At 53.2% G+C, this 17,643-nt stretch overlaps 1 protein-coding gene across 1 annotated transcript; it reads right to left on the bottom strand.

Annotated features, from left to right (window-relative positions):
• Positions 1–15,241: 15,241 nt before the first annotated feature.
• Positions 15,242–17,061, bottom strand: C11H11orf86 (chromosome 11 C11orf86 homolog). Its single transcript, XM_024347544.3, has 2 exons — positions 16,613–17,061; positions 15,242–16,074 (listed from the first exon to the last, which is right to left on the bottom strand). The coding sequence occupies exons 1-2, from the start codon at positions 16,970–16,972 to the stop codon at positions 16,000–16,002; spliced, it is 435 nt and encodes a 144-aa protein (XP_024203312.3). The 5' UTR covers positions 16,973–17,061; the 3' UTR covers positions 15,242–15,999.
• Between the last annotated feature and the right edge of the window lie 582 nt (positions 17,062–17,643).

Raw genomic sequence — 17,643 nt, 5'->3', positions numbered from 1 at the left:
TCTCCCGACCTCAGGTGATCCACCCGCCTCAGTCTCCCAAAGTCCTGGGATTACAGGTGTGAGCCTCTGAGCCTAGCCTGATTTAAATTTTTATCAAAGCAACCTATGTGCTTAGTTTACAAAATCAAATAGTTGAATTCAACCTGGGAAAGCTGATTTCCAAAAAAAAAATCAAATAGTTGAAGACTTAAGAAAACCAGCAACACTTGGCCCTATCCCATGCCACCCCCAGGGCAGCTGCTCTGGGAGGTGTTTCCTCTGAGATTTACCTCTGTATTTCTAGATTATATGCTTGCATTGCAATTTCTAGGGTTTTCAAATTTGGACACTATCTATTGACTTCCTACTATGGAAGATGAGAGCTTAGCTCTTCTATCTCCCTCCCACTCCCCACATACATACACACCTATCCTTTCTTCTGGCCCTCCCAACAGAGTTCCGTCGTGATTTTTGGTTAAATAAGTATTTGTTGATTACATTATTTTTACTATGTAACTATCATTTACAGCTGAGCCGCTTAGTGTTCTAAGTGTTCATTTCCATTCTTGTATTTGTTTTTTTTTTTTCATAGCTACAAGGCTGGGGCTTGATTGTTCTGGGCTCCCAGAGTCCTACCCAGAGCAGAAGTTGGTACACATTTGCTGAATGAGCGAATGAGGCTTGAGAGCTGAGCATGGTGGCTCATGCCCATAATCCCAGCATTCTGGGAGACAGAGGCAGGAGGATCACTTGAGCCCAGAAGTTCGAGATTAGCCTGGGCAATATAGCAAGACCTCATCTCTACTTTTTATTGAAAAAAAAAAAAAAACAACTGGGGGCTGCGCGCCATGGCTCATGCCTGTAATCCCAGCACTGTGGGAGGCTGAGGTGGATGGATTACCTGAGGTCAGGAGTTTGAGGCCAGCCTGGCCAACATGGTGAAATGCTGTCTATACTAAATATACAAAAATTAGCTGGGCATGGTGGTGCATCCCTGTAATCCCAGCTACTTGGGAGGCTGAGGCCACTCACTTGAACCCAGGAGGCAGAGGTTGCAGTGAGCTGAGATCACGCCACTGCACTCCAGCCTGGGCGACAGAGCAAAACTCTATCTAAAAAACATAAAAATAAAAATATAAATAAAAAATATTTTTTTTGAAAAGAGAGTCAGGGCAGACATGTGCCAGTAAATTCAAAAGATTAGAGAGGGAACCCCAAATTCTCAAGTTCCGCTACCTGACCCAAGTAAGCCTCCTTCCATGAAGTTTCCTAAACTCTTTTGGATGCTGAAACCTCATTCAATAAGTCATTCATTCATTCAAGTCAGTTAACAACTTTTTTTTTTTTTGAGGTGGAGTCTCACTCTGTTGCCCAGGCTGGAGTGCAATGGCATGATCTCGGCTCACCGCAACCTCCACTTCCCAGGTTCAAGCGATTCTCTTGCCTCAGCCTCCCAAGTACCTGAGATTACAGGCATGCACCACCACAACTGGCTAATTTTTATATTTTTAGTAGAGATGGGGTTTCTCCATGTTGGTCAGACTGTTCTCAAACTCCCGACCTCAGGTTATCCGCCCACCTCAGCCTCTCAAAATGCTGGGATTATAGGTCTGAGCCACCATGCCCGGCCTCAGTTAACAGCTATTAAATGAGCATCTATTAAGCACCAGGTATTGGGAATACAGCAGGACACAAAACATATCAAATTCCTGTCTCATGGAGCTGACATTCTGGTGGGGGAGACGATAAGTAAATGTCAGCCAGAATAAACAGGTAAGGAACAGAGAGAAAGGATGGGTTGGGGAGAGCTGGGTTTGTTGTTGTTGTTGTTGGAGACTGAGTCTCGCTCTGTGGCCCAGGCTGGAGTGCAGTGGCACAATCTTGGCTGACTGCAACCCCACCTCCCGGGTTCAAGCAATTCTCCTGCCTCAGCCTCCCAAGTAGCTAGGAATACTGGAGTGTGCCACCATGCCAGGCTAATTTTTGTATTTTTAGTAGAGATAGGGTTTCGCCATGTTGTGCAGGCTGGTCTCGAACTCCTGGCCTCAAGTGTTCCATCCGCCTCAGACTCCAAGAGTGCTGGGATTGCATCTGGAATTGGTGGGTTCTTGGTCTCACTGACTTCAAGAATGAAGCCGCAGACCCTCGCAGTGAGTGTTACAGCTCTTAAGGTGGTGCTTCTGGAGTTTGTTCCTTCTGATGTTCAGATGTGTTCGGAGTTTCTTCCTTCTGGTGAGTTCGTGGTCTCGCTGGCTCAGGAGTGAAGCTACAGACCTTCGTGGTGAGCTCCTAAGGCGGTGCGCCTGGAGTTGTTCGTTCCCCCCGATGGGCTCATGGTCTCGCTGGCTTCAGGAGTGAAGCTGTAGACCTTCGAGGTGAGTGTTACAGCTTATAAAAGCAGTGTGGACCCAAAGAGTGAGCAGTAGCAAGATTTATTGCAAAGAGCAAAAGAACAAAGCTTCCACAGTGCGGCAGGCGACCCGAATGGGTTGCCGCAGCTAGCTCCTGCAGCCTGCTTTTATTCTCTTATCTGGCCCCACCCACATCCTGCTGATTGGTAGAGCCCAGTGGTCTGTTTTGACAGGGCGCTGATTGGTGCCTTTACAATCCCTGAGCTAGATACAAAGGTTCTCCACGTCCCCATCAGATTAGTTAGATACAGTTTCGACACATAGGTTCTCCAAGGCCCCACCAGAGCAGCTAGATAGAGTGTCAATTGGTGCATTTACAAACCTTGAGCTAAACACAGGGTGCTGATTGGTGTGTTTACAAACCTTGAGTTAGATACAGAGTGCCGATTGGTGTATTTACAATCCCTGAGCTAGACATAAAGGTTCTCCAAGGCCCCACCAGAGCAGCTAGATACAGAGTGTCCATTGGTGCACTCACAAACCTTGAGCTAAACACAGGGTGCTGATTGGTGTATTTACAATCCCTGAGCTAGACATAAAGACTCTCCACGTCCCCACCAGACTCAGGAGCCCAGCTGGCTTCACCTAGTGGATCCCGCACCGGGGCTGCAGGTGGAGCTGCCTGCCAGTCCCGCGCCGTGCGCTCGCACTCCTCAGCCCTTGGGTGGTCGATGGGACTGGGCGCCTTGGAGCAGGGGGTGGTGCTCGTCGGGGAGGCTGGGCCGCACAGGAGCCCACGGAGGGGGTGGCAGGCTCAGGCATGGCGGGCTGCAGGTCCCGAGCCCTGCCCCGCGGGAAGGCAGCTAAGGCTCGTGAGAAATCGAGCGCAGCGCCGGTGGGCTGGCACTGCTGGGGGACCCAGTACACCCTCCGCAGCCGCTGGCCCGGGTGCTAAGTCCCTCATTGCTCGAGGCCAGCAGGGCTGGCCGGCTGCTCCGAGTGCGGGGCCCGCCAAGCCCACGCCCACCCGGAACTCCAGCTGGCCCACAAGCGCCGCGCACGCAGCCCCGTTCCCGCTCGCGCCTCTCCCTCCACACCTCCCTGCAAGCTGAGGGAGTGGGCTCCAGCCTTGGCCAGCCCAGAAAGGGGCTCCCACAGTGCAGTGGTGGGCTGAAGGGCTCCTCAAATGCCGCCAAAGTGGGAGCCCAGGCAGAGGAGGTGCCGAGAGCAAGCGAGGGCTCTGAGGACTGCCAGCACGCTGTCACCTCTCAGGATTACAGGGATGAGCCACCTCGCCCAGCCAAGACCTGTTTTTGGTAGAGGTCAAGGAAGGCCTCTGTGATGAGGCAATTAATGAGCAGAGAGGCAAGGAAGTGAGGCAGGCATTTCGGGGAAGGTATTTCAGGTAGACGGAAGGGCAAGTGCAAAGGTCCTGAGGTGGGATGTGTGTTGGGTTCCGGGAACAACAAGGGGCCAGGGTGAGTGGAGCTGAGGGAGAGGCCTCCTGATGAATTTGGAGGCACCCAGAGGGTAGAGTGTCATGGGCCGTGGAATTTACTCTGCATGAACAGGGAAGCCATTTCTGAATTTTGATCAGAGAAGTGCCTGGACCTGACTTTTGTTTTGGACCTTGTGTGGTAAGTAAATGGCAGAGGGTGAAGCTGAACATGGGCCACCAGCTAGGAGGCTGCAGAAATTATCCCAGTGAGAGATGACGGTGGCTCAGCCCAGGGCTGTGTTGCTGAGGGTGAGGGGAGGAGCTCAGAGTGTGGATATATTTTATTTTGAAGATGGGGCTGACAAGGTTAGCTGGTGGATGTGGATGTACAGTGCCAGGAAAAGCGTTCCCTGCTTGCTTCGCTGCTTCCTCCATTAGTGCAACCGAGCAGCCCCATTTTCCCTGCAAGATGTTTATTTCCATCTCTCAGGCCTTGTCCTCGCAGGAAGCTCACGGGAAGCTGAGGAAGGTGTCTGGTCAGGCCGAGAGTCACACTGGTTTAGGAAGTGGGGCCTCCGTTTAATCTCCCTCATCTCACTGCCCCAGTTAGCACTTAACTCTGTTCTGCTTCGTGGCAGAGCAACCAGTCTGGAAAGAGTCACCGACCATGGAGGTTTCCATCCTTCCAACTGTCTCTTGTCTGTGGACATTTAATGTCATCACACTAACTAGACATTGTCTGTTGTCTATGTTCAGGAGGTGACAACCATGAGAGTGAGGGTGGGGAGGTGGGACCTGTGGCTCCAGCTTGGGCGCGGGGACAGAGCAGGGAAAGGCCCAGGAGGCGTCCCACACAGGCTCAGGCAGAAGCAGGGGCGCAGGCATGCCACCAACCATCATTGACACATCCGCCTCCTGCTGTCAGGGCTGATGGCCTTGGCGGGGGAGGGGAGGCCCAAGTGCTCCTGGCCTCTGGGAGCAGCTACTGGGGGAGGTGGAACTCGGGCAGGGGGAAACAAGACAGAAGGTAAAGCTATGCCAAGGAGGCCAGATGGGGTGTTGGGTATAGGGCACTCAGCTGTGTGTGGCCCAGTTAAGCCCGCCCCTCCCTCTGAGCCTCTGTCTGCACTCCTCCCAGTGGACCCCACCCAACCTCTGTGCTCACATGACCACAAGGAATCTTTCTAAGCTGCTGCTCTCCCTCTTCTACTGAACACTCTGCAATGGCTCACTCGTGCTCCTCAGGCCAAGTTCAAACTCTTGTTCTTGTCTTCCCAGTCTTTTTTTTTTTTTTTTTTTTCCTTTTTTGGGACAGCATCTGGCTCTCTCTCTCAGGCTGGAGTACAATGTCGGCTCACTGCAACCTCTGCCTCCTTGGCTCAAGCGATCCTCCCACCTCAGCCTCCCAAGTAGCTGGGACCACAGGTGTGCACAAGCATGCCCAGCTAAATTTTTTTTTTTTTTTTTTGAGAGGGAGTCTCGCTCTGTCCCCCAAGTTGGAGTGCAGCGGCATGATCTCGGCTCACTGCAACCTCCGCCTCCCAAGTTCAAGTGATTCTGCCTCAGCCTCCTGAGTAAGTGGGATTACAGGTGTGTGCCACCGCGCCTGGCTGATTTTTGTATTTTTAGTAGAGATGGAAGTTTCACCATGTTAGCCAGGCTGGTCTTGAACTCCTGGCCTCAGGTGATCCACCCACCTTGGCCTCCCAAAGTGCTGGGATTACAGGCGTGAGCCACCACGCCAGGCCCTTCCTGGTCCTTTGAGCTCTGTCCCTTGCCAAACTCTCTGTCCTCACATCCCCCAGTTCCACCTTTTCCCCAGGAAACTGAGTTTGCCTTGTTCTCCCAATATTCCAGCTGTTCCATATCTGCATGCCTTTGCACCTGCTGTTCCCTCTGCCTCATGTGCCTTTCCAACTCTTCCACTGGGGTAGCCCACACTCAGCTCTGCCGGCCCCTCCTCAGGAGGCTGTCTCTGGTGCCCACCCTCCAAGAGCTAACCTTGCCTTTCCCAGGGCACCTTTGTGCTGGGATGTGGGCTCTACCTGGCTGGACTTCAGTGCGCAGGCGTGACTCATCTTTGCTGAAGTCCTCGCCCTAGCAGGGCCCTGAGTGAGCCTTGCCAACTATTGACTAACTGACTGCTTGTACCTGAAGCTCAGAGAAGGGAGACATGGCCTGGCTGGGGTGGGACAGGGAGGGTTCTTTGGCAGCCACAGTGGGAGTAGGGGGCCGGGAGAAAGCTCCTTCCTCCCAAACCCACGACCATGCAGGTCACTAAAGGACAGCCTACCTCCTGGGAGGCCCCAGGGTGGCCATCTGGTCTGGGGCTGGACCCACTTTCCCAGATCCTGATGGCCCTTCCCTGCTGCCCATGGGCCTGCCAAGGCCAAGACCAGCCAAGGTGAGCTGAGGACACACTGGGCTCCAAATGCCAGGCTTCCGAGGCACTCATTGAGCCGGCGCTTCTGTGGGCTGGCCCTGGGCTCAGCACAGTGTGTGCCTTGGCCCTGCTCCATCCTCCAGGTCGCCTCCAGCCAGGTGCTATTATTAACATCCCCATTTTTCAGAGGAGGCTGCTGAGGCTCAGAGATGAGACCTGCCCTGGGTTGCACGGGGAGAACATCCTGGAACTGGCTCCTAAGAACCAAGGACCAACTGCTCCACGTGTTTTACATGTATTAACTCAACAATCTTGTAAAGAGGGACAGCCAATTCGAGGGACAGAGAGGTTAAGTGGCTTGCCTGATGTCACCCAGCTAGCAAGTGGCAGAGCCAGGATTCAAACCCGGGCAGTTTGACCACAGAGCTTTTACTCTCTAACATGATGAAGAAGGTGGTGAGGAGCGGGTGATGGTGGTGTTGCCTCTCTGGACAAAGCATCTGCAATTTGCAAAGCGTTTACAACACTCGGCATCTCATCTGCCCTTCAGCCCAAGGGAGAAACAAAGATCAGGATCCCATTTTACGGAGGAGAAAATGAAGACCAGTGGTGTCCCCAGGGTCACTCAGCAGGCTAGTTGCAGGGTGGAGGCTTGGACTCAGACTTCCACCCGAGCCTGAGCCCCTCCTGGCTCTCCTGACTGGCTGGGCACCCTGAGTTTGGTGCCTCCCGGGGAAGGGGGCTTTGGATACCCAGTGCAGGCAGAGAACTCTGGGCTGGGAGGTAGGAGTTCTGGAAGGGGACCCCCAGCATTGCCTCTGGTTTGCTGTGGGAGCCTCAGTTTCCTCATCTGTAAAATAAATGGGCTGCATCTGTTGGACTCCTAGGGCCCTTCCAGCCTGAGTTTGCAGTCTTCACTCAGAGGTGGGTGGGGGCACAGTGTTCCCTGCTTGCTTCGCCGCCTCCCCTATTAGTGCAGCCGAGCAGGCCCATTGCCCCTGCAAGATGGTTTTTTTCTACCTCTCGAAGGCTTTGCCCTCACAGGAAGCTTGCAGGAAGCTGGGGAAGATGTCTGGCCAGGCCCAGGATGTCACACTGGTTCAGGAATGGGGACCTCTGTGTGACCTTCACCTTGCTGCCCCAGTGAACACTTACTCCATTCTGCCTCGTAGCAGAGCAGTCAGTTATGTGTCTGTCGGTCTGTCTGCCTCTCCAGCCACAGTGAGCATCTTGAGGGAAGGGGTCATATGCGCAGATCAAAGCCTGGTAAGTAGTGAGCTCCCCAGCCTGGGAGTGTGAGGAGAGGCTGGGTGAGGGATGTTGGGATGTTGAGCAGGAGAGAGTGGAGCTTGGTGGGGTGGGACTGAGGGGGTCACAGGCTTCTCCAGATCCTGTCTGTAGGACCCCATGAGGAGTACCTGAGACCATATGGCATGGGAGAGGACTGGATTGCTCTGCCCACTGGGGGCAGCTGAAATAGAACATAGAAATGGACTCGACTGCCAGGCGCTGTGGCTCACGCTTGTAATCCCAGCACTTTGGGAGGCCGAGACGGGCGGATCATGAGGTCAGGAGATCGAGACCATCCTTGCTAACACGGTGAAACCCCGTCTCTACTAAAAATACAAAAAATTAGGTGGGTGTGGTGGCGGGCGCCTGTAGTCCCAGCTACTCAGGAGGCTGAGGCAGGAGAATGGCGTGAACCCGGGAGGCGGAGCTTGCAGTGAGCCGAGATCGCGCCACTGCACTCCAGCCTGGGCGCTTCCTCTCACCAGGTTTGAACCCAGCCCTGCCATGGCTCTGGCCCAGCTCAGTGCGTTCCACGCCTCCTCCAGTCACCTCACCCCGCCCTAAGAGCTGGCAAGGAAATTTATCATCTCCCTTTGACAGAGGAGGAAATGGAAGCCCAAGGGCATGAGTGTGTGGGTGGCAGTTCCACAGCCTGGCCTGAGGCCCAGTCAGTGTCTTTCCCAGCCACCCACCTGCCCCATGACCGTGAAGTTCTTATGTGCAGACAAAACCAGGATGGGCAAGACCTGAAGAAGTCTTGAATGGGGCAGGGAGCAGGGAGAGGAGATGGGGAATCATTTGCAGCAAACGTGTGCAGAGCCTGGGCCAGGGGGCATCTGCTGTGTCCTAGACCACGGAATGGGTTGGCACTTCCCAGGTGAACTCTGTTCTCTCCAGCCTCTGGACCTTTCCCATGCCGCTCCACCTTTCCCTTCACATGAAAGATTGATCCCCTCCCTTTATCTGGCCAACTCCTGCTCATTCTCCAGGTCTCAGCCTCAATGCATTCAACAAATGCTTCTTCCTACAATGTGGCGGCCACTGTGCAGGGTGGGCTGCTCATGGTGAGTGGGAGACATGGTCCTGCCCTCAAGGAGTTTCCAGTCTCCTGAGGGAGCCACGTGTTACTAACATGGAATGAGTCAGGGTAGGCTCATGACTATAAAGAGCAGCCCCCAAATCAGTGGCTTAACATGATGAAGGCCTATTTTGTACCCAAGACATAGTCCAAATGGGAGGCAGGGGACTCTGTTCCAGGTGAATTCTACAAACACACCTTGTGAGTTTCCTGTGGCTGCTGTAACAAATGACACCAAATCCAGCGGCTGAAAGCAACAGAAATGGGTTCTCTTGCAGTTCTGGGGAACAGCAGCCTGAGGTCAAGGTCAAGGTGCCAATGGGGCCACACTCCCTCTCGAGGCTCTAGAGGAGGGTCCTCCCTTGCCTTTTGCAGCTTCTGTGGTGTTGGCAATCCTTGGCTTCCAAGGTTTGTGGCCACATCACTCCAATCTCTGTCTCTATCTTTGCGTCGCCTTTCCTCTGTGTCTTTCCTTTGTGTGCCTCTCTGACAAGGACACCTGTTATTGGATTTAGGGCCTACCTGGGTAATCCACAATGATCTCTTCCTCCCAAGATCTTAACTTAATCACACCTGCAAAGACCTTTTTTCCAAATAAGGTCACATTCACAGGTTCAGGGATTAGAACATGGACACATCTCTTTGGGGCCACCATTGAACCCCCTCCACACCCGATGTCTAAGTGCCTGGGGCCCTGGGAACGAAGCCAGGATTCTGGGAATGTGAAGGGAGACCAGCTCAGTCTGGGGGAGCAGGAGAGGGAGACATCCCTGAGGATGAGATACTTGAGCCAAAGATGAAGAGAGAATAAGCTAGAAAAAGGGAGAGAAGAGTGTTCTAGGCAGAGGGAACAGTATGTGCAAGCAGTATGTGCAAGGCCGAGGCAGGTGGATCATTTGAAGTCAGGAGTTCAAGACCAGCCTGGCCAATATGGTGAAACCCCGTCTCTACTAAAAATACAAAAATTAGCCAGGCGTGGTGGCAGACACCTGTAATCCCAGCTACTTGGGAGGCTGAGGCAGGAGAATTGCTTGAACCCAGGAGGCGGAGGTTGCAGTGAGCAGAGATCGTGCCACTGTACTCCAGCTTGGGTGACAGAGTAAGACTCCATCTCAAAAAAAAAAAAAAAAAAAAGAATGGATCTCCATTTCTTCACCTGTAGAATGAGGACAATGATGCCAGCCCTGTGTGGCTGCCACAAGGATGATTAGATCATAAGGATACTTCCTCTGTTCTGGGCAGTGCTAAGGACCTTACATTCATGAGAGCCCCTCAGTGACCCTAGGAGCTGAGTGCCGTTATTAGCTGCATTTTACAAATGAGGAAACTGAGGCAGAGAAGATAAGTGACTTGCTCAGGGTTATAAACCACCAAGTGGTAGAGTCAAGATTCAAACCCAGGTAGTCTGGCCCCAGCACCAGCGCGGTTAGCCACTGAATCCTATTGTCTCTCCAGATGGCCCTGGCCGAGTGCCCAGAAGAAGGCGTGGACCCCGTGAGTGATTCAGAAACGCTATTTTCCTTCTTCCTGTCTTCCTCTGTTTAAAAATTCTTCAGGGACTATTATTGACAGAAGAGCGGTCACCCAATTTAGAAACTCTGTGGCCACCCTTCTGGCCTCCAGCCTGGGGACAAGTTTTCTTTCTTTTTTGCCTTTTCCCCCTGCTTTTCCAAGTTACTGGTAAAGAGACAAGTTTTTTTTTCCTTTCATTAAATTTTTTTTTTTTTTTGTGAGACAGAGTCTTGCTCTGTTGCCCAGGCTGGAGTGCAGTGGGGAGATCTCGGCTCACTGCATCCTCCATCTCCTGGGTTCAAGCGATTCTCCTGCCTCAGCCTTCCGAGTAGCTGGGATTACAGGTGCTCGCCACCACACCTGGCTAATTTTTTTATTTGTTTAGTAGAGACTGGGTTTCACCATGTTGGCCAGGCTGATCTCGAACTCCTGACCTCAAGTGATCTGCCTGCTTTCTCATCCCAAAGTTCTGGGATTACAGGTGTGAGCCACTGCACCTGGCTGAGACAAGTTTTCTAATGGACCTCAGAGCCTGTTGTAAAGGTTTTACCCAGCCGTGGCAACCAGTCTACAGCACCGCGTAACTTTATTCCTTCCAGGAAGGTTATAATCAAATGCCTTGATCCTCTCTTGGCATTGTCCTCAAGCTACTGTGCCCCAGCTGAGAGCTACCCTGCCACCAGGGTCACGGGAAGGAGGTGTGTGTGTTGCCTATTACACATATCAAACTACCCCCCTCTACTGGGTTGAATTTTGTCTCCGCAAAATTCATGCATACCTGGAACCTGTGAATATGACCTTATTTGGAAACCGGGTCTTTGCAGATATAATCAAGTTAAGGTCATACTGGAGTAGAGTGGCCCCTAAACCCAATACAACAGTTGTCCTTACAAGAAGAGAGAAATTAGCTGGGCGCGGTGGCTCATGCTTATAATCCTAGCACTTTGGGAGGCTGAGGTGGGCGGATCATGAGGTCAAGAGATTGAGACCATCCTGGCCAACTCAGTGAAACCCCCTCTCTACTAAAAATACAAAAATTAGCTGGGTGTGGTGGTGCGCACCTGTATTCCCAGCTACTCTGGAGGCTGAGACAGGAGAATCGCTTGAGCCCAGGAGATGGAGGTTGTAGTGAGCCAAGATCGCACCACTACACTCCAGCCTGGCAACAGAGAGAGACTCCATCTCAAAAAAAAAAAAAAAAAAAAAAAAAAGAAGAGAGAAAGTTTGGCCAGGTGCAGTGGTTCATGCCTGTAAACCCAGCACTTTGGGAAGCTAAGATGGGAGGATTGCTTGAGAACAGAAGTTCAACACCAGCCTGGGCAACATGGCAAAACCCCACCTCTACAAAAAATACAAAAATTAGCCAGGTGGTAGTCCCAGCTACTTGGGGGGCTGAGGCAAGAAAATTGCTTGAACCTGGGGGGCTGAGGCTGCAGTGAGCCAAGACCGTGCCACTGCACTCTAGCCTGTGTGACAAAGTGAGACCTTGTCTCAAAACAAACAAACAAAAAATGCTGAGCGCAGTGGCTCAGCTTGTAATCCCAGCACTTTGGGAGGCCAAGGCAGGTAGATCACCTGAGGTCAAGAGTTTGAGACCAGCCTGGCCAACATGGTAAAACCCCATCTCTATTAAAAATACACACACACACACAAAAATTAGCCGAGCATGGTGGCGGGTGCCTGTAATTCCACCTACTCAAGAGGCTGAGGCAGGAGAATCCTTTGAACCCAGGAGGCAGAGGTTGCTGTGAGCTGAGATGGCACCACGGTACTCCAGCCTGGGTGACAGAGTGAGACTCCATCTCAAAAAATATATAAAAATAAAAATTAAAATAAAAAAATTAGCCAGGTGGCCAGGCGTGGTGGCTCACGCCTGTAATCCCAGCACTTTGGGAGGCTGAGGCGGGCAGATCATGAGGTCAGGAGATTGAGACCATCCTGGCTAACACGGTGAAACCCCATCTCTACTAAAAATACAAAAAATTAGCCGGGCATGGTGGCAGGCGCCTGTAGTCCCAGCTACTCGGGAGGCTGAGGCAGGAGAATAGTGTGAACCCAGGAGGCGGAGCTTTCAGTGAGCCGAGATCACGCCACTGCACTCCAGCCTGGGCGGCAGAGGGAGACTCCGTGTCAAAAAAAGAAAAAAAGAAAAATCAGCCAGGCATGGTGGCACATGCTCGTAGTCCTAACTACTCAGGAGGCTGAGGTGTGAGTATCCCTTGAGCCCAGGAGTTACACTTGAGCTATGGTCAGGCTACTGCACTCCAGTCTGGGCGACAGAGAAAGATGCTTTGTGTAAAAAAAAAAATAAGAAGAGGGAAATTTGGTCACAGACACACAAGGAGAATGCCATGTGATGATGGAGGCATAGATTGGAATGATGCTTCCAAAAGCCAAGGAATACCAAGGATTGCCAGCAACCACAGGAAGCTAGGAAGAGGCAGGAAGAATTCTTCCCTAGAACCTTCAGAAGTAGTGCAGCACTGCCAACAACTTGATTTTGGACTTGTGAACTCCAGAAGTATTAGAGAACAAATTTCTGTTGTTTTAAGCCACCCAGTTTGTGATAATTTGTTTTGGCAGTCCTAGGAATGTAACACACCCTAAACCTAGAGGTGTAAAGCAAAAAGGGTTTCTTAGATCTCAATTCCATGGGTTGGCTGGGCTCAGTTCGGTGGTTCTTCTGCTCCATGTGGTGTCAGCTGGGGTGAGCCAGGCTGCAGTCAGCTAGGAGCTGGGCTGGGGGCTCACTTACATGACAGGCAGTTGGTTCTGGCTGTTGGCTGGGGTACCTTGGTTCTCTTCCATGTGGCCCTTGACCTCCACATGGCCTTCCTATCAGGATGGCCCAGAGTTCTTTTTTTTCAATCTTTTTTTTTTTTTTTTTTTTTTTTTTGAGATGAAGTTTTGCTCTTGTAGCCAGGCTGGAGTGCAATGGCACGATCTTGGCTCACTGCCACCTCCACCTCCCAGGTTCAAGTGATTCTCCTGCCTCAGCCTCCCGAGTAGCTGGGATTACAGGCTTGCGCCACCATGTGCGGCTAATTTTTGTATTTTTAGTAGAGACGGGGTTTCACCATGTGGGCCAGGCTAGCCTCAAACTCCTGACCTCAGGCGATCCACCTGCTGGGATTACAGGTGTGAGCCACCATGCCTGGCAGGATGGCCCAGAGTTCTTTACACGGCATCTGGCTTCTAGAGGTAGAAACAGAGGACAGCGAAAACAGAAGCTGCAAGGCCTATTGAGGCCTAGGTGGCAAAGTCCCAGAACATTATTTCCAATGCATTCTATTGGCCAAAGCAGGTCACACGGCCCATCTAGAGTCAAGGAAAGGGAAAATATATCCCACTTTTTTTTTTTTTTAAGAGATGGGATCTTGCTGTCTAGTCCAGACTGTAGTACAGTGGCACAATCACATCTCACTGCATCCCGGAACTCCTGGGCTCCAGAGATCCTCCTACCTTGGCCCCCCATAGACTCCACTCTAGATGAGAGGTGTGACAAGACAATGCATGGGGCAGATGTGATGGGAGAGACGGTTATGGACATCTTTGGAAGCAACCTACCTACCAGAGTGTGTGAATGTTTGGGGGAGGCCTCAGCCAAGGACCCCAGAGATGTGGTCCCTGTTGATGGGGTTGCTGACAAGGCTAGAATTCCTCTGTCTGAACAGGACCCCCCCAAACCCATGAGCCTCAGGTTCAGTTCAGCCATCAACTCACTGGGTGACCTTGGGCCAGTCCCTCATTCACTGAATGATAATTCATTAAACACCTACTATGTGCCAGGCCCAGAGCTAGGCACTGGGGTCCTGGCAGTGAACAGACCAGGTTTCCGTGGAACTTTCAGTGTAATGGAAGAAAAAAGCCAGGCACTGTGGGTCACGTCTGTAATCCCAGCACTTTGTGAGGCCAAGGAGGGCGGATCACCTGAGGTCAGGAGTTTGAGACCAGCTTGGCCAACATGGTGAAACCCCGTTTCTACTAAAAATAGAAAAATTAGCCAGGAGTGGTGGCAGGCGCCTGTAATCCCAGCTACTTGGATGAAGCAGGAGAATACAGGCTGAGGCAGGAGAATCGCTTGAACCCGGGAGGCGGAGGTTGCAGTGAGCCAAGATCATGCCACTGCACTCCAATCTGGGTGACAGAGCAAGACTCCATCTCAAAAAAAAGCACATAACTAGACAAAAAAAAAAAAAAAAAAAAAAAAAAAAAAAGAGAGAGAAAGAAAGAGAAAGAAAAAGAAAGAAAGGAAAATAAAAAAGCACATAACTAGACTAACTGGTCAGTGTGACAAGTAGAACTGCTGGGAGTTGGGCTAGAGATTCTCTGAGGATAAAGAGGCTGGGACAAACTTGGAGGGCAGCGTCCTGGAGGATGAGAAGTCCTGCCCCATTCTGGGCGCCATTTTCCTCCTCCAGACATTGAGGAGGAACATTGAGAGGTCCTCCTCCAGACACTGAGAGGTGGGTCAGAGCTGTGAATTTCAATTCTGTTCCCTGGAGTCCTGGGGTTCCCCAGAGGCACCTCAGGTACTACTGCAGAAGAAGCTGAGAAGGGTATCTGAAGCATAAGACCGGCCGGGCTCAAGGCTTCTGGTGGGCTCCTACCATCTAGCTTCCCAGCCAGGCACCCTAGGCTTCCTGGAAGAAAATTTTCCCAGCTCCCCCCTTGTTTCTGAATGGCCCTGATGGGGCCTGGTCTCTGGGGAAACAGGGAAGCCTCCCCTCTGTCCGCTGGACAACACCCCCCGGAACAGATCCTGGACCAGGATACTTAGCTGCTCCCTCACCTTTGTCCTTGGGCCTGCTTGAGCCTGGAGAGCCCCAGGGGCCCTGCAAAAAGTGCCAGTGTCTCTCGAAGAGCTCAGGCTTTTTGGGGTCAGACCCTCTCCTTCTGTGTGGCCCTTGCCTCTCTAAGCCTCAGAAGGAGCCCCACCTCAGTGGGGTGGGCACAGAGGCAGGACACTGAGAGCCAGGTCCTCTGAAGCTGGCCTTGAGGTCAGCACAGGGTGGGCACAATCCCTCTGGGGAGAAAGGTCCAGAGAAGTGGCAGGAAAGGCCCAGCCTGGTGGGGGATCCACCCCGCCTCGGGCCCTGGTGCCCCTGCCCAACCATTCTGGGATGCTTTGGGCTTAGCCTGCCTCACAGGGGTCAGCAGGGGTGGGGGGGTGGGGGTCTGAGCCAGCGAGTTAGTCACCAGGCAAATCGTTGACTTTTTCTCAGCATCTTTATTACTGTGTTCGACTCCAGTGCTGGACACTGGATGGGGTGGGGTGGGGTCGGAGATGCCAAAACCAAGAAATCCCTTCCCCACTCTGGGCCTCAGTTTCCCCCTCTGTCACACAGGGAGGAAGGCTTCCTCTGCTTCCTTCATCAGGACACCGTGAGGTTCAAAGGTTTTCAGCACAGAGTGTTCAGCCCGGAGGGCCACCCAGCTGTGGTCCTTGCCCCAGAGGGCTCACCATCTGGGAGGGAGACCTGCGCCCTGGCCCACCATCAGCAACTGACAAGAAGGGCAGTTGGGTCATGGCCCAGTGACCAGGCAACGTCCATGAGCCTCTCGGCCATGGATCTGGCTTCATCAAGCTCCGTCCTGGAAGTTGACAGCTGGTCGTGTGGGGCAGGAGCGTCCACAGCCCCCATTCCGGGCAGGCTTCTTCTAAACCTTCATAGAATCATAGTCCAAGGCCCCTACCCAAGCCCAGAGGGCAGACAGCTGAGCCCCCTTCTTTTTGACCCTGCTGGGGTCTTCAAAGAGAGCTAGTGCTGGAGTGGAAGGGCCAGAGCTAAGAGTGGCAGCCACGTGGCGACTCCAGTGAGCTGGTGGCAGAAGCCTCCTAGGGCCACCCAGCCAAAGTCCAGAGAGCCGTGAAGAGGTAGGTCAGCAGACACGGTGGGCTGGTCCAGGCACAGCAAGGGGGCCACCATGGCTTCCAGCATCTTTAGCTGATGGTGCCCAGTGTGGGCTACGGGGAGGCCGGCTGACTCAGAGTCACGCTGGGGAAGATGGCGACAAAGCTCTCCCACCTTCTTCTTACCTGCTGGAAGACAGAGGTGGGGGAGGTCCCACGGGCTGAGTGGTGGGCTTAGATGTTGTTCCACCCATAGCCACGAGGTGGGGGTAGACCCCAGGTAGAGAAGCACTGCTCATTGGAGACCCTGTCTCTTAGAGGAGGGAGCCTGCAGCCCCCCAAAAAGGGGTCCAGATCTCCCCTTTTTCTCTGGGGTGAGAGGGTCACACAGTGTACTTCCCAGGAAGTTGCACTGGCTGATCTCCTTGCCTCCTGCTCTATTCCCCCGTCCAGCATACTATCAATCAGCTAAAAACAGCGCTTACCATATCACCCTCCTCCTCTAAAACCTTCAGTGGCTCCCCAGTGCCTGTGGGATAAATCCCAAATGCCTTCAGGGCCCTCTGAAACGTGGCTCTGGGGTGTCTCTCTCTGCACCCTCATCTCCAGGCAGCTCGGTTGTCATCTTGGTACACAGCCTGGGCTGGCTCTGTCTCTGAACCTTTCCTGCCCTGGAATCCCTGCCCACCTGCTGTGGTACCCTCCATCCTTCAGCCCACAGCCATACCTGTTGGTACCGCCTCAGCCACCACCGGCTGCCTCTTCGCTGGGCTTGGATCAGCTGCTCTGTGTCCCCCAGGCTCCCCGGCACCCGCTCCTGGGCAGTGGCATCTGGCCCTTCTGTGCCTCTCTCGAGGCCCTGGGACCTGGACTTCTCTTGCCCCTGTCTGAGGCTTAGCGCCCTGCGGAGTTGGCCCTCCTGGGGCCTCCCCCAGGGCTCCTGCAGCTTTCCATAGGAGGGTCGGGGCTCTCGCAAGGACTGACTTCGCAGCCCTGTTCCCATGGCTCCGGAGGCTGCAGGCACAGGACTGCTCTGGCCCCTCAGCAAGACACTGGCCCTCTGAGGTGGCCCAGTGCCTCCACCCATCTGACAAGAGATCACTGGGGGCAAAGGTTGGTGCTGCCAAGGTGGCTTTCATAAATCAAAGGGCAGGCCACAGGGCCGAGCATCCCTGAGTCACCTCACCACTGCCTCCCCACCTTCTGGGTCAAGGAGTGAAGGCCAAAGGGAGGAAATTGCCACTCCCTCCTTCACCTATACTTCCCCCCTCCCCCTCCCCTCCCCCTCCCCTCCTCTCCCCCTCCCTCCTCCCCCATCTTCCCCCTCCTTCTCCCCTCCCCTCCCCCTTCCTTCCCCTCCCCTCCCCCTTCCTTCCCCTCCCCTCCCCCTCCCCCCTCCTCCTTCTCCTTCTCCTCTAGGCAGCTTCCCTGACTACCTCATCCCTGAAGAGTTTGTTCTCCTCTGAATTTCTATGGCCCCGGCATCCATTGACACTGAGCACCATGGCTTAACAACCAAACAGAGACAGCCTTTTAAGAATTGGGCCAGGCCCGGTGGCTCACGCCTGTAATCCTAGCACTTTGAGAGGCCAAGGCAGGCAGATTGCCTGAGATCAGGAGTTCCAGACCAGCCTTGCCAACATGGTAAAACCCCGTCTCTACTAAAAATACAAAAAATTAGCTGGGCATGGTGGCGGGCGCCTGTAATCCCAGCTACTCAGGAGGCTGAGGCAGGAGAATCACTTGAACCCAGAAGGC

This window comes from Pan troglodytes, chromosome 9 (assembly GCF_028858775.2).
Source record: "Pan troglodytes isolate AG18354 chromosome 9, NHGRI_mPanTro3-v2.0_pri, whole genome shotgun sequence".
NCBI lineage: Eukaryota > Metazoa > Chordata > Mammalia > Primates > Hominidae > Pan > Pan troglodytes.
The sequence above is the reverse complement of the archived record's forward strand: the minus strand, read 5'-3'. Positions and strand labels throughout refer to the sequence as shown.

Excerpts from the sequence above, each read along its gene's own strand:
- C11H11orf86 (XM_024347544.3), bottom strand. The coding sequence starts at position 16,972 with ATGGGTGGAGGCACTGGGCCACCTCAGAGGGCCAGTGTCTTGCTGAGG. Across the intron at positions 16,075-16,612 it reads GGCTGAGGCGGTACCAACAG|CAGGTAAGAAGAAGGTGGGA; the intron begins GTATGGCTGTGG and ends TCTGTCTTCCAG.